The following is a 16,280-nucleotide window of genomic DNA, read 5'->3' on the forward strand; positions in this document are numbered from 1 at the left end:
AGAATATGCTGTTCATTTCAGTAGGCCCTATAGGGGTAAACAGCTGTTTGTGTGCAGGTCTTCTCAATGAAAGTTGCTACATAAAACATAAGGCAATCTTCTGAGAAAAATCTATAGACAGCTATAGGGAAGGCTATCTGTCCACTGTACTAGCCAGAGGCAAAATAATTGCAAAGAAAGAAAGAAAGGATTAATATGAAGGGGAAATGTGGTTTTGTTTGTGTTTTTTTTGGCTTGTTTTTAAAGCAAGCCACAAACATCTCAGATACGGAGCATTTAAATGGATACATTTAGATAGGCATTTTATACATTTCAGCAATGTAAACGTTTTGTGCAAAAACCAACTAGCAACCAGGTTTTACACGAAGTCCAGGATTAAAGCATCAGTTACAACAGACATTCCCCTCCCCCACGGTCTCCCTCCCCCTCTTTCTGCCAGGGCCACCAGTCCTGCACTTTGAGCTTGGAAGACAAAACGGGCAGCTGCCACTAGAGGCAATTGTGAGAAGACTGAAGATCAACTTGCAGCTGGCACTCCCACCCCCACCTCTAACAGCTTAGGCCACTAGCCCTCAGCCTGGGATCATGAGTCAGCTCCCGAACATATTCTCCTCAGACAATAGCTATAGCTCTCTACTCCAACTGTATATCACTAGTCTGGCTCTAATGGACACATCTGTAGTTATGAAAACAAAAACACTGATTTTAACTACAGCAGTCCAGTGTTAGAACTGAATGTTATATTACGTTAATGTTGCAAAAACAACTTTAAAAAAAAAACCCCTCAGAATGACTCAAAAGCTAGTACTGAGATGAAGTGTATAGTAGAAGACAATGCTGCAATGAAGATTATCTGGAAGAAACAATTTGAAGAGGTTTTTCAGGCAATAAAGCAGATGGCTTTTACATCAATCCTTTCAGCTATGTGGGGAGGTCACTTTACATGATGACACTGTGCACTGGAGCACTAGTCAGAGCAGAGGAGCCAGTTTAGGCTTTGCAAACTTACTTTATTGCAGCTGTGAGGCTAATAATTAAACCTTGAGTGGCCATCAAACTAACTGGAACTTCAACATTACAAGAGGTAGAACTCAGGTGAATTTCTTTGGAACACTTTACAAAATAGGAACATTTAGATCAGCGATTCTCAAACTTTATTGCACCATGACCCCCGTCTGACAACAAAAGTTACTACAGGACCCCAGGAGGGTCGCGGGGGGCCAAAGCCCGAGCCCCGGTGGGGCAAAGCCAAAGGGCTTCAGCCCTGGGCATGGGGCAGGCAAACTTTTTGGCCTGAGGGTCACATTGGGTTTCCGAAATTGTATGGAGGGCCGGTTAGGGGAAGTTGTGCCTCCCCAAAAGCCAGGCATGGCCCGACCCCCTATCCAACCCCCCCCTACTTCTCACCCCCTGAAGGCCCCATCCAACCCCCCCCCCCCATCCCCTGACAGCCCTCCCGGGACCCCTGGCCCCGATTGCCCCCCACCACCCCATCCAACCCCTCTCATTCCTGACTGCCCCCTGGGGATCCCTGCCCTTCTCCCTGACTGCCCCTGGAAACCCTGCCCCGACTGTCCCCCTCTCCTTCCTGACTGCCCCCTGGGGACCCAACCCCTATCCACACTCCCGCCCCCGACCACCACCCCAAACTCCCCTGCCCTCTATCCAACCCCCCTCCCCCCTTACCGCGCTGCCTGGAGCGGCGGTGGCTGGCGGCGCTACAGCTGTGCTGCCCGGCAGGAGCCAGCCACGCCACCACGCAGCACAGAGCACGGGGTCAGGCCGAGGCTCCGCTACTGCGGTGCCTGGCTCGGCAAGAGCTCGCATCCCCGCTGCCCAGAGCATTGCGCCGGCAGTGCAGTGAGCTGAGGCTGCGGGGGGGAGGGGTGGGGCAGGGGCTAGCCTCCCAGGCCAGGAGCTCAGGGGGCCGGGCAGAAAGGTCCCATGGGCCGGATGTGGCCCGTGGGCCGTAGTTTGCCCACCTCTGGTGTGGGGGCATGTAACTTGAGTCCTGCCGCCCAAGGCTGAAGCCCTCAGGTGTCAGCTTAAGCCCCGGGCCCCAGGAAGTCTAACGCCAGCCGTGGCAGCCCCATTAAAACATGGTTGTGATCCACTTTGGGGTCCCTAACCACAGTTTGAGAACCACGGATTTAGATTTAACGGGCTGAATTTTGTGAAGATGTATTCCAGGACTTGGCTACTGGCCAATGACATCAGAATGAATTTACATAGTTATGACCAAAATTTTGGACAGTTGGACAACGAGGCCCAGGAAGAAGAGGCACGTTTGTTGGAGATTTCTCAGAACTGAATATTAACTGATGGATTGGTGGTTAATACTGGTACTATAAATAGCTAAGTGAAGAACTGAGATTACATGTTAGATGTGGACAGTTTATATCCCTGGTGCATCTCTTAACTGAAGGATGTGCTAGCTCACTGAGCCCTATCCGATTCCATTGAAATCAGTGGGGGCTGGAACAACCTCCCTCCTCTCACCCCTCCACCAAAGATATTCTTCTTGAAAGAGCTACAACAGGACAATGACATTCAACATTTACACGTCAAAGAAATTAAGGAAATATGACACTAGCATTTTTAATTATTGTTCGGAAGTTGGCTGGTACAGTTGGCTTCCCCTACCTGTTCAGCATTGCCAATATACTGTGAAGACGTCATGTTGTAATCAGACTCACTAACTTGTTTCCTGCCACAGTGCCCTAACAGAGAGCAAGTCTGTGTCAGAAGAGAAAAGCTCACTCAATCCAGAGGCTGGACACAATTAAACCATGCTTCGCTTTTCCTTGTGTAGGTCCCAAGAAAGTGTGTTGTGGGCCCGGTGCAGCCCCGAAGCCAAAGAGAAGTTTTCTTGTATGCTCTCCTAGTACAGCATATCAAATTGTCCCTTAGCATTATAAAAAACGAGTAAGCATATGTCAAACTCTGCATAAAAAGATATCAGACTATACACATCTTTTAAATTATTTTATTTTGTGTAAGCTAAAAGGAAATTTACACACTTAAATTTCAAAAGACCTTGGGCATGCACATTAACCTTGTTAGAGGTTCTTCTACATAGCTTTATTTTTCCATAGGAATTTCCCCAAACATTTACAACCCATAGTTTTTACTGTATATACAGCCTAAACCATAGCAATCTATGATTATGTCATTTTACACTGTGCAAAATCAAACATAGGAATAGTGGTACAACAGAACAAAAACTGTAACAGGTAAATCTCATTGTAAGACATTCATAGTTTTGGTCCTTCTTTTCCAAATCAAATTGATTAAATGTAGACAGAGTGTTTAGACAGTGATCCAGAACTTAACACAAAAAGGTACTGACAATATACCTTTCAAAAGGCTATATAGTGTATAAGCCATATTGTTAAAGTTTGAAGACATAAAAACAAATAAAAAATTAGGTTGATCAAACAGAAGGAACTGCCTGTTTTAAAGAAACAGCTGAACCCCCCCCCCCCAAAAATCCAAACTAAAACCCATGTGACCTTTTAGGCTTTTTCAGTTAAAATGAAATATTTTAATATATGCAGAAAAGAAATTAAGACACTTGATACAATCTGAAAACACTGAAAGGGGATTTCACAGCGAGTGAAGATTGGAATTTTTTTTAAATGTTTTTTTTAAAGTTTTGTAAGAAGGACACCAGTGTATTTCACAAAGACAGAAATGTATACATCCCAGCACAACAAAAAGAATAAATCTTCAAAAAGATTCACCCCCAATTATTTACACTTTTTTCTAATATAAATTTAGATTCCGGTATGTAAATAAATATACATTACTATGTATACCTTTCTAGTGCTGCTTACCAACAAATCATCTGAACTTGAAGTTTTTAATTAAAGCAAGATTGCTTTTTATGACCCAGAGGGGAAAAAATAAAATCAATAGAAAGTGTCCAATTCACATCACTTAGTCTACCTTTTCTTGGCAGCGTGTTGAAGGTGTTAATGTGGCTGGGAACATCAACACCTTGGCATGCATGAAAGTTAAGTCAGGAAGGCTAGAAATCACCTTGGCAGCCTCTTCACTAAGATGTTCTTCCTTTTTAGGCTTCCTGTTAAGAAGAGAAAGAGTGCATTAATCCATTACTTGACATTCCTGGAGAAAGAGCCACTGATTGAGGTAAGACCACTTCTGTAAAGCGATACAAATGATATCCTGCCTAATTGCAACGTTACCTCACATGCAAGTTTGGCACAGAGTTTCAAACGTTATTGCAATGAAGGAAATTGGTTTCCTACTCAAACGTTACATTTTTGCAAGTTCCGATGCACCATCATGGGATTGTTCACTTCATGTGAGAAATAATTGTAACTTTAGCCTTTGGGTAAGATAGCAGGAGTACTATCATTAACATACAGAGAAATCTTTTCATCCAAAAGAGGAACATCTGAAAGGAGGCTTGGAGGCCTGCTAGATGCAATCCAGCTACATAATTAGTGGCTGCACTCAATAACAACCCATAATATTTTACCAAGTCCTTTTTTTGTAGGAGAGCAGGTACTATTAAGATGCTTCTACTATTGAATATAATTTAAGCAATCACCTTTACATTTTGTATTATGTTCTCAACTCTTTTCCTCCTGCATTGTTCACAAGAGTTATTAAATACAAATTAATAAAGGCATCATGCCCCATGTCCCTTCACTCCTTTGTCACTGGGCATTTGGCATAACCCAGTGAGAGTTTTCCTTCAAACATCTAATTTACTCTTCAAATAGAATGAGACCTTGACTAATTGTTACAAAGCATCCCTTACAGAGCCATATTTGATCTTATGGAATGCTGACCATTGATGAAGAACTGAATGTTACTATGAGCACTATAGGAGATGTCCCCTGTCAAGACAATGGAACTGCTTTCTCCGTGAATATTATACATGTCTACTACAAGCAAGTTCTACTTCAGGGGTGGCCAACCTGTGGCTCCGGAGCCACATGCGGCTCCTTGTATAGGCACCGACTCCAGGGCTGGAGCTACAGGCACCAACTTTCCAATGTGCCGGGGGGTGCTCACTGCTCAACCCCTAGCTCTGCCACAGGCCCTGCTCCCACTCCACTCCTTCCCGACTCCTCCCCTGAGCCTGCCATGCCCTTGCTCCTCCCCCCCCACCCCAAGCCTCCTGCACACCACGAAACAGCTGATTGGGAGGTGCGGGGAGGAAGGGGGAGGCGCATATTGGCGGGACTGCCGGTAGGTGGAAGCTGCTGGGAGCGGGAGGGGGGGAGCGGATGGGGGGCTGCTGATGTATTACTGTGGCTCTTTGGCAATGTACATTGGTAAATTCTGGCTCCTTCTCAGGCTCAGGTTGGCCACCCCTGCTTTACTTTCAAACTTCTCTGAGAACAGAACAGAAAGGCAAAGGCCTGAAATCAGACAGATTAACTAGAACATATTAGAGATTTCCTTTAACTCGTTTGTCCTTTTCCAGGCTCGATTTTAGAGCCCATATCTACAGCGTTAATTCTTCCAATGAGATGGGCTAGATTTAGCTCTTTTCAGCACCTGTCAGTACCACTCCTTCAGAGGATTGTGAGAAAGCAAGGGTTTTAGTGTGTTGCCTCAGCAGTTTCCCCAGGGCTTCTTAAACAGGAGAGAGGCCCCAAACTCTGGATTCAAACTCATCCTCAACATACCTAGCCACTGTGTTGACGCTGAGCTGTCATTTTGGTTTGCCACCTGAAAGCACCATTTAAGATCTCTACATGAAGCAGCCTGGATGCTAACCTTGAGCTTCCTTCACTAGAATAGTGAGATTTCTGTTCTCTGCTGCAGTGGAATTTCATGAGCCACTGACTAGGCAGATTACCAAATTCTGGAGGATAAACAAAGCTGTGCACTAGATTTAGTGAAGAAAGGAGTAGAAAAACCAATATGTGCTTCCTTCCTTTCCTATTTTACACTCAGAGCTCTACTTGGCCTTGGAGGGCACCTTATCTCTGAGCTGTTGAAATGTGGTCATCAACCAGTATATTATCAGTATTTGGCAAATACAATAGGCTGCTAGACCACAATCTAGTGATGAATTACCACAGCCCTCTCAAGGTGCAAACTCCTGTGCTACAGTGGTGATAGCAGATTGGCAGTTGTATCCGACAAGGGACAGTTTGAAAGAGGAAGTAAGCGGGGAGAGGGTTGATTCAAAGATCACAATTACAGAAACTGCTATTGATGCTGGTCTGGCATACAGAGAGTTCCCAAACTTCTTGCTATTTATCCGCTTCATTCTCTGCTCAACAGATTCTACTATATAAGAAATTCATAGAAATATGATTGGTGTTGCATCTACAGGTGCTCAGTCTCTGACAAGTACAAACTATGCTAGGCAAAAGGGCATTGCCACCACCTAGAGCTTTAATGCCTAGTGCCTGCAACATCGGCCCCAAAATGCCAGAGTCTGAAGTGCACACATTTACCTGAATGCAACAATCTGCTTTCCTTCCAATTTGCAAGCACTTACATACTTACGCTTTGTCTACACTAGCACCTTTGTCGGTCGGGGTGTGAAAGAACCACCCCTTTGACTGACATAAGTTTCACCCACACAAGCGCTGGTATGGACGGGAGACACTCTCCTGCCGACACAGCTACTGCCACTTGTTGAGGGTGGTTTAATTATGCCGGCAGGAAAGCTCTCTCCCGCTGGCACAGAGCGGCTACACAGGAGATCTTACAGCAGCACAGCACAGGTGTGCTGATGTAAGGTCCATAGTGTAGACACAGCCTTGGCGTGCTCTGCAACTTAGCCTGTCCTCCCAGTTAACCAATACAGTTCTACAGCAAAACTGCTTTAACCCAGTCCAGGTTACAGTTCTGGCTACAACCACCAACATCACCATTGTTTGAGCTTCAATGCTACTAAAGTTTGTATGGCCTTGGTTTCTGAATGCAACAAGCACTGTAGGCAGATAAAACCACTGGAACTGCCCAGCAGGGTTTTATATTCCACAACTCCTAAACTTAAATATCTGAAGTAGCAATAATGCAAACTGTTTTTATCACTCTCAAGACACGTTAAATTGCCTAACAGTTGTAGGGTTGACGAGGCCAGCTTTGATGGAAGTCGTACAAAGAGCCATGAGAGTTGCATTAATCCTAGCCAGTAACTTTTCTAATGATGCTGAATCCCACAATAGCATTTGTCAACTTTAATAAATTCCAAAGCCAGAAGCGACCACTGTGATCATGTAGTCTGACTTCTTGTATAACACAGGCAACAGAACCTCCCCAAAATAACTCCGAGAGCTTATCTTTTAGAGAAACATCCAATCTTGATTTAAGATACTGTCAGTGATGGAGAATCCACCACAAATTTCGGTAAGTTGTTCCAATGGTTAATTATTCTTACTGTCAAAAATGTATGCTTTATTTTCTGTCTTAATTTGTCTAGCTTCAACTTCCAAGCATCATGCCTTTCTCTGCTACACTGACAAGCCCATTATTAAATATTTGTTCCCCATGTAAGTACTTAAAGACTAATCAAATCACTCCTTAACCTTCTCTTTGTTCAGCTAAAAAAGTTGACTCTCTTGAATCTATCACATAAGGCATGTTTTCTATTCCTTTAATAACTCATGGTTCTTCTCTGAACCCTCACCAATTTATCAACATCCCTCTTGAGCTGTTGACACCAAAACTAGACACACTATTTTCAGCAGTGGTTAAACAGCGGTATAATAACGTACTCAAGATTCCCCTCTTTATGCATCCATTAGCTCTTTTGGCCACATTGCACTGGAAGCTCATGTTCAGTTAATTATCCACCATTACCCCCAAATCTTTGTCAGAGTCACTGCTTCCCAGGATAGAGTACCCCATTGTGTAAGTACAGCCTACACGCAAGTACAGGTCTGTCGCATCTTAGGTGCATTTAACATGTGCGATTTCAGCTTTACGCGGTCGACAAAAAAAAAGAAAAAAGAAAAAGAAAAATAATTTAAATACTGTTTCTTTAAATACTGTTTCTGTAGTGCGGGCGATTCCGCCCGCCATTACACTCAATGTAATTTTGACTATACGCGATTTTCGCTTTAGGCGCTGACTGCGGAACATAACCCCAGCGTAAGATGAGACAGACCTGTACGGTCCTAGATCCATTACATTTACTCATATTAAAATGCATACTGTTTGCCTGAGTCCAGCTTACCAGATCACTCTATATCAGTGATCTATCCTCCGTTATTTATCACTCCACCAATTTTTAGGTCATCTGCAAACTTTATCAATGATGATTTTATGTTTTCTTCCAGGTCATTAATAAAAATGTTAAATAGCATAAGGCAAAGAACCAATCCCTTCAGGGATCCCACTAGAAACACACCCACTTGATGATTCCCCATTTACAATCACATTTTGGGATCTAGCAGTTAGCCAGACTTTAATCCATTTAATGTGTGCCATATTAATTTTATATCTTTCTAGTTTTTTAATCATGATGTCATGTAGTACCAAAGCAAATGCCTTACAGAAGTCTAAATATATTACATCAATACTATTAGCTTTATCAACCGAACTTGTAATCTCATCAAAAAAGGTATCTAGTTAGACATGATCTATTTTTCCTAAACCCATGTTGATTGGTATAATTATATTATCCTCCTTTAATTCTTCATTAATCAAATCTTATATCAGCCACTCCATTATCTTGTCCAGCATTGACATCAGAATGACAGGTCTATAGTTACCCAGGTTATCCTGTTTACCCTTTTTAAATATTGGCACAACATTAGCTTTCTTCTAGTCTTTTGGAACTTTCTCAGTGTTCCAAGACTTATTGAAAACCAACATTAATGGTCCAGTGAACTCCTCTGCCAGCTGTTTGAAAATTCTTAGATGTAAGTTACTTAGACCCGCTGATTTAAAAAATGTCTAACTTGAGTAGTTGCTGTTTTATATCACCTGAGATACTAGTGGAATGAAAAGTGTGTTACGATTTAATATGACTACATCTATTTTCCCCCAAAATATTTTATCAATAATAATGCAGAAAAGGCAGAAGTGTTAGTCTACCATTTCCATTTTCTAAAGAATCAATACCATTGTTTGAATTATTTTTGTTTCTAGTAAACTTCCTATAAATTCCTTCTTCTTGTCCTTAACTCTGTTGGCCATAGGATTTCTCCTTGTGTCCCTTTGCTTCCCTCATCAATTTTCTACAATTCCTAGCTTCTGATTTATATCATTACTATCAGTTTTCCCTTTCTTGTATGTGCTAATTTTAATTTTTTATAGGTGCTTTCACTTGCCCTCTAAATGAGGATTTTTTTTTTTTTTAAACTAAGACAGCCTTCTTCCTCGATTGTGGCTTTTGGGGCATCTAGTAAAAGTGTTCCGAATTATCAGTCACCTTTTCCTGATTAAATTCTTTCTCAGACTGATTTGGTTTATAATTGTTTTCAGCTTTGTGACAGGTTTAAGAGTGGTAGCCATGTTAGTCTGTATCAGCAGAAACAATGAGGAGTCCTTGTGGCACCTTAGGCCTTGGCTACACTGGCGCTTTACAGCGCTGCAACTTTCTCGCTCAGGGGTGTGAAAAAACATCCCCCTGGGCACAGCAAGTTACAGCGCTGTAAAGCGCCAGTGTAAACAGTGCCCCAGCGTTGGGAGCTGTGCTCCCAGCGCTGTAAGCTAATCCCCTCGGGGAGGTGGAGTACCTGCAGCGCTGGGAGAGCTCTCTCTCAGCGCTGGCACCGCGACCACACTCTCACTTCAAAGCGCTGCCACGGGAGTGCTCCCGCAGCAGCGCATTGGAGTTTCAAGTGTAGCCAAGCCCTTAGAGACTAACAAATTTATTTGGACAACTGTTGAGAATAGGCCACTTACACCTTAATTGAATTGGCCTCGTTAGCACTGACCCCCCACTTGGTAAGGCAACTCCCATCTTTTCATGTGGTTTGTGTGTGCACACACACTGCTTTCTGTATTTTTTACTCCATGCATCTGATGATGTGGGTTTTAGCCCACGAAAGCTTATGCCCAAATAAATGTGTTAGTCTCTAAGGTGCCACAAGGACTCCTCGTTGTTTTTTCAGCTTTGTGTAACTGTCCCTTTTAAAGCACTATGTATATCTATAACCATATCCCACCTCTCTCTCTCTCTCTCTCTCACTGGTCTGGACTTTATTCTGTTTGTTTTATTCTGTTCATTAAATTATAGTATTCCTGGGAATAGGAGAAGTGCTTCTGTACCTGCATTCTTCAGTTCTCCTTATGGGAAAAAATGCATGTCTTTCAGCTTGAGTCATAAGATTGACATGAGTGAATGGATCCTTGGTGGTGGTTGTACTTCTCAAGATATACCATCTCTGAAACCTGACACGGCTGAAGGCAGGCTGACTTCTTGATAGAATTTCTTAAGATGCCATCTGCAGAATGTGTATGCCCCATTCTGTTTCTCTCACAATCTCTGTATTTTCTTTCATGCACCTCCTAAGGAACGAACAACCTTCCACAAGGAGATATGCTAGGCCACTACCCCTTCATTGTTAAAATGATCTTTAAGGATGCACTTGTGCGAGGCCCAACAAGAAATTAGCCTGCTAATAATTGCTAGGCAGGAAGGCAATTGGAGAGTGGTTTAACCACACCCATTGCCTCCGAACAAATATGGACCTACCAGTCCATGTTCCAGCCTACAACCTGACCTCTCTGCTTGTATGTTTCATCCCCCTTTCCCAACCTTTAGTATTTATTGACTTTGATATTGTCCAAGACACTGACTGTCTTGTGTGTTTAGAATAAGCATTGTGGATATTATCACAATACCAGCACCAACTGCAACAATGGGCTGATATATGACACCCTAATTTTAAAAAGCTAGTCTGCAGCATCCAGCAGTGCCCATCAGTAAATATTTTTTTAAGCCTGAATGAGATTTTCAGCCATTTCTTGGCAAGAGCTCCACCCTCCATTTTCTTTCATCAAGGCAGTAAACTTTTGACTGACAATTCTATGGTGTTCTGCATGATTGCAGAGTCTCAGCAGTATGCTTTACAGGATCATAGATCCTCCATTTTAGCTTGTTTATCTTCAAGTTTAATATACCAATACGTAAGGAACTATTTTGTCAATTCCCTCCCACCCACCTTTTGAGGAAGTACCTGTATAATTGTGAGCAACCAGGCTGTGCATGAAAATGGTGCTACTTCACACAAATGAGGGGGCTTTGTGGCTTGAGGAAGTCACTTGACATTTCCACAACAGGTTTCTAAACCTTCAGTTTACCCATCTCACTTGTTCCCCCCACAGATCTTGGGTTCAAAAAATTTCAGAAAAAATAAAGGCTATACAGAATGTTTCTTTTTCAGAGGGGATGGGATTAATTAAAAAAAAACACTAGGAGCCGATCACTGTTAATTATTAAATTCAGATGTAATAGTTGAATTTTGGTTGCAAAATAAAATTAAGACTGGAAACTTCAGATCCCAGCTGCTCCAAACCAGCCCTCACCCATGCTCCCAGGATTAACCGCACTCTAAGGTCCCTTTCTTTTCCCCCACAAGCTCCTGAAGCTTCCTCTCATAGCCACCAGCACCAAGGAACAGGATAAAGGGAAGGCCTGCCAACCCACACCTTACTCTCCACCACATACGCTAATCTGGGGCATCAAACTCCAGCAGCCCTTAGTTACTCGCAACATATGTTGGTTGGATCAGCATGTGCAGCTCTGTGGCAGGCCATAAAAGCCCCCAAACACCAGACCAGAAGTTATAGCCTCCTCGTGTCACCATAATCAGTATTTGGATTTGATACTAACTTCCATTTCCATCACAACCCCTTACCTGTAGGCTGGCCTACCTCATTCCCCTCTGCCTCTTCATATACCTCTACTTTTCATCGTCTTTATCCTCATCCTCTTCATATACATCCTACCATGTCCTTATCTTCACCTTCTTGCCTCCAAAATTACTTTCACCACCTTTGTTTCCTTGCTTTTACCACATCATCAATCCCCTCCCCTTCAAAAACTTGAAACAATCTAAAAAAAAAATAATAATGCTAAGGCAATGTGGGTATTATTAAAACTACTGCACGGCCATGTTACTCCATTTTTTTGCACTCTGATGTCCCTTGTTAGTCTCTATGCTTAAACACCAAGAGGCTACTACTTGGGGTGACCTGCTGCTTGCGAAGTTCCTACCGTACTTTGGCTGCTGAACCAAAAAGCCCACAATCAAATGCAACAATGTAGTATGCCGACAGACATTCGTTTGAATAAGACTTTCTACCACTTTGTAAAAACTGAACTGACATTTTGAAAAGCCTGCCAGGTAAACAAGTGTAAATCTATAGAGAGACTTACTAGAGTAAACAGACATTTCTGAGCACTACATGCACCTTGGAGTTTGAAAGCTTTTCTGTGAGTTTTCAGCTGCTTTTATTAAAATATCTGGAAAACCACTCTACAGCTATTAGGAAGTGAGCATTGTTCTCTTACACGGGAAGACTAAAAATTTTACTTTTCTATTCAGTACTTTCAGACCATTTTGAGGTAAACTTTCAAAAAAAGAGTTACTGTATTTCCAAGAAGATGCTAGATTTTCAGCCCTGCTATATACAGTACTGTTAAACAGTGAAACTGAAATCAGCTAAACCAAGACAGCTCTGAGGTTTAGGGCTCCCCCTAATGGTTCGCAGTTGAAATTTCATCACTGTCACTGTAAGTCAGTGATGGGCAACCTGCGGCCCGTCAGGGTAATCCACTGGCGGGCCGTGAGACAATTTGTTTACATTTGCACGGCCGCCCACAGCTCCCAATGGCCACAGTTCGCCGTTCCTGGCCAATGGAAACTGTGGGAAGTGGGGCCCAGCACTTCCTTGTGGCCTGAGCTACTTCCCAGAGCTCCCATTGGCCGGGAATGGTGAACTGCGGCCACTGGGAACTGCAGGCAGCCGTGCAAATGTAAACAAACTGTCTGGCAGCCCGCCAGCGGATTACCCTGATGGGCTGCATGCAGGTTGCCCACCACTGCTGTAAGTTCTTTTTAAAGATCAGCTTCTGGTATTTTCACACTGTGGAGAAACAGTAAAAATATATTCCACAGACTCAGAAAACTCTATGAAGAGTGCTTTTAACATCTAGTGTTTGGTGTTTAAAAAACCCTAGTCTAAACACAATAATCAAAGTATTAAACTGCAATACCATTCATATCACAGCATAATTCTACAATAAATGTCATATTAAGTGGAAGCACAGAATAAGAGGGGGTTTTTTTGCAAAACATATAAATTCGAAAAAGTTATTCAGAACGTTGCTTACTTAGTATGTGTTACTACCCTTTTAAACTTAATATGCTTAATACAGTGCTTCTCAAACTTACTTGATGGGGCCCCCCCTTTGTGTCTGTGGTCGTTTATGCTTCCCTCCCCCCCCCAGTAATAGACCACTACCACCCAACTCTGAAGGCAGAGCGGAGCAGCAGCAGCAGCTGCTGGCTGGACGCCCAGCTCTGAAGGCAGCACACACCAGCAGCAGCAAGAAGTAAGGTGGCAATGTGAAAAGTGATATTTGCCATTACTTTTCACAGCAGACTTAGCACCCTATTGCCACCCTTACTTCTGCACTACTGCTGCCACCCTGGGGCTGACAGCTGGAGCCCAGGCTGAACCTCTTGGTGAGGGATTGGGATGGGGGGAGAGGGGGAGTCCAAGCCTCCTCCCAGTGAGGGGATTGGGGAGAGGGGGAGTCCAAGCCTCCTCCCAGTGAGCGGATTGGGGAGAGGGGGAGTCCAAGCCTCCTCCCAGTGAGGGGATTGGGGTCAGTGAGGAGATCCTGAGCTGGGGTGACAGGGTATTGGCTGTTCCTTTATCCCCGCTCTTGAGTGGGCACGGCCCTTCTGCGCAAGCCCGTCATTCGGGGCTGACAGCCAGAGCTCTTAAAAAAAAAAAAAAAAAAAACAACCAACAAAAAAAGTCAGCACACAGTTCATGTGTCCCTTGACCATTCCTGTGCCTCCCTGGGGAGGGCCACCCCATGATTTGAGAACCTCTGGTTTACAGATATTTTATAAATACATAAGGCATACATTCCTACTCAGCAACTGGAAGATTTTAAAGGGTCACTCTGAAAGAAAATATTGTTTCAAGTGATGCTAGCAAATTCATGAATTTACACATTTGAATTTTAGATAGCAATGGGATCTCTCTAGACAGAGCTAAGATACACAATCATTGAATAAGCCATGAAAATGTGAACTAGTTCTTACGAATAAGGAGTGCTTGTTCTGCTCTAATGTGATACACAAGTCTTCAGGGATACATATGTAACCGAAAGGTTCTGATTTAGGTTGTACGTAAAGAAAAAGCAGTGTCCATGAAGTACATGCTTATTCCTAAATACACTGCGTTTGGCAGTTGCTGTGGAGTGATCCACAGATAAAGCTGGTTTTTAATGTGCAGTTTGTCCCCTTGTACTCACTTCTCTCGCTTGAAAGCAAATACAACTCTCCATATTGTGGATTAAGTAGAGTAAGCATAACAAAAATGAGCTTCTCCCACAATGACCTGTTAGAGCTGACTCCTCTAAATCAACGTGAAACCGAACTGGTAAGTGCTATAGTTAAGTTTGTCAGGACTCACTTTATCCTCTCATTTTTAGCAGCCAATGATTTTCCTGAGAGATTCTCCTTTTCTGGTCCAGTCATGCTTGGTATCTTTACAAATAATTAAATTCTGATAGAGAAAATTAATATGCACACACTAGTTCATTTTAATTGTCTCCTGATTTGACTAAATCACAGATTTCCCCCTATTTTGATGATGATTTTGTGATGTGGACTAGTCTTCATTAATGTATTTACTAAAATAAAATGTGTTTCATTCAAGGACTTGGAATCTAAAGGCACGGCCTTTTGTTTCTCAGCCACTGACCAATCCTTGTTTTTTAAAATTCTTAACTGGTCACCATGATTTACCTTGTAGATGTGCTTGCCTTCTCTACTGTGGACATGAGCCTTGCGAATGCATCGGTCACTTTGCTGCTTGCATTGGAGGTTTCCAGTTTTGAAGTTGTCAACTCATACAACTCTGGATCCACACCTTATAGTATAAAATAATAATCAGTGATGGTTGGATGCAAATACATCATAATTATCAATAGACCAAGATGCTAAAGGCTTCGTTTTCTGTAAACATCTGAGTGATTTAAAATTTCAACAAAATACTGCAAGAGAACATGACAGAACTTGTCAATGTTTCCAAACCTCTCCTCACCCCCTTTCAGTGGCTTACAACTGCACTAGAAAAATGTAGAAAAGTGGACTTACATTTGGCATACAAGGTCTCAGCCTATGGGCAACCAACATTAAGAGTTTGGTTTGCTCATTAGAGTGCATCTTGCACAGTTAACATTTTTGTAGGTGTAATATTTAACATTTTTATTCATTTTAACAACTAGTTTTTATTTAAAAAATAATTTAACAAGTGATTGATTGGTACAAGTCAGCTTAGCTGCCATTTAGAAGTAGAAAAAATACAAAATCAAGTTTTAAAAATGAATGTTTCATAGTGACAATAAATCAGTGGGCTTCAAATAAGATTATGTAGTATATTGCACAAACTCATTAAACCACATGATATCATATTAAGTAATAAGAGCTTGGCTTAAAATTGATGAAAGTGAGGAAGATCAATCATTCTTAACTCCACTTCACTGGATCTACAGTACATATTGTAAAGTAGCATAGATTTATAATTATATCTAAATCCTTGACCCATTCTATTTTCTCCTCTCTCACACATGTTTAGAGCATACCAATTATTGAAGTAAGTGGATTCTTCAGTCTTAATTTTCCAGCTTTTACCATCTTAAGCCATACCTATTTTGGACATTGTACCTTGAATGATATTTATATTCTAATAGCAAGTCATTAAATCCCAAAGAATAAAAATACAAACAAGCCTTCTATGAAATGCTGTAACAAAAAACCAAAAACCCAGCATAGTTTTGGGCAAAATTCGGCTGATTGCCTCTTAAGTGGTGGCGTACAACAGTCATCAAAAGTAATAGCTACAGGACTTTTACACGTGACCTTTATTCTTTCCAAAAATCATTGGCAATCGAGACTTATTAAAATGCTTCAAGAGGGAGAAATAATGTAAAACAAAGTTTCTGCTCATATAATAATTAGTCTGAAGACTATTGCAAGTTCAGATGGATGATTTTAATACATCTCCTGTACAATTGCTGAAGTCTACATATACTTTGTCCAGAACTATGAATGCTTATTTTTTTAAATTGTAGTATAGTGTGC

At 42.2% G+C, this 16,280-nt stretch overlaps 1 protein-coding gene across 13 annotated transcripts in view; it reads right to left on the bottom strand.

Moving 5' to 3' along the window:
• Positions 1-2,972: 2,972 nt before the first annotated feature.
• Positions 2,973-16,280, bottom strand: part of AFTPH (aftiphilin) — a 61,519-nt gene continuing 48,211 nt past the window's right edge. For all 13 annotated transcript variants that reach the window (XM_005287222.4, XM_005287224.4, XM_005287221.4 and 10 more), the window contains 2 exons: positions 14,943-15,066; positions 2,973-4,084 (listed from right to left, as the gene is read on the bottom strand). In XM_005287222.4, coding sequence (XP_005287279.1) covers positions 3,940-4,084; positions 14,943-15,066 — 269 coding nt within the window. In that variant the 3' untranslated portion in view covers positions 2,973-3,939. The remainder of the gene's footprint in view (positions 4,085-14,942; positions 15,067-16,280) is intronic.

Source organism: Chrysemys picta, chromosome 3 (assembly GCF_011386835.1).
Source record: "Chrysemys picta bellii isolate R12L10 chromosome 3, ASM1138683v2, whole genome shotgun sequence".
Lineage (NCBI taxonomy): Eukaryota > Metazoa > Chordata > Testudines > Emydidae > Chrysemys > Chrysemys picta.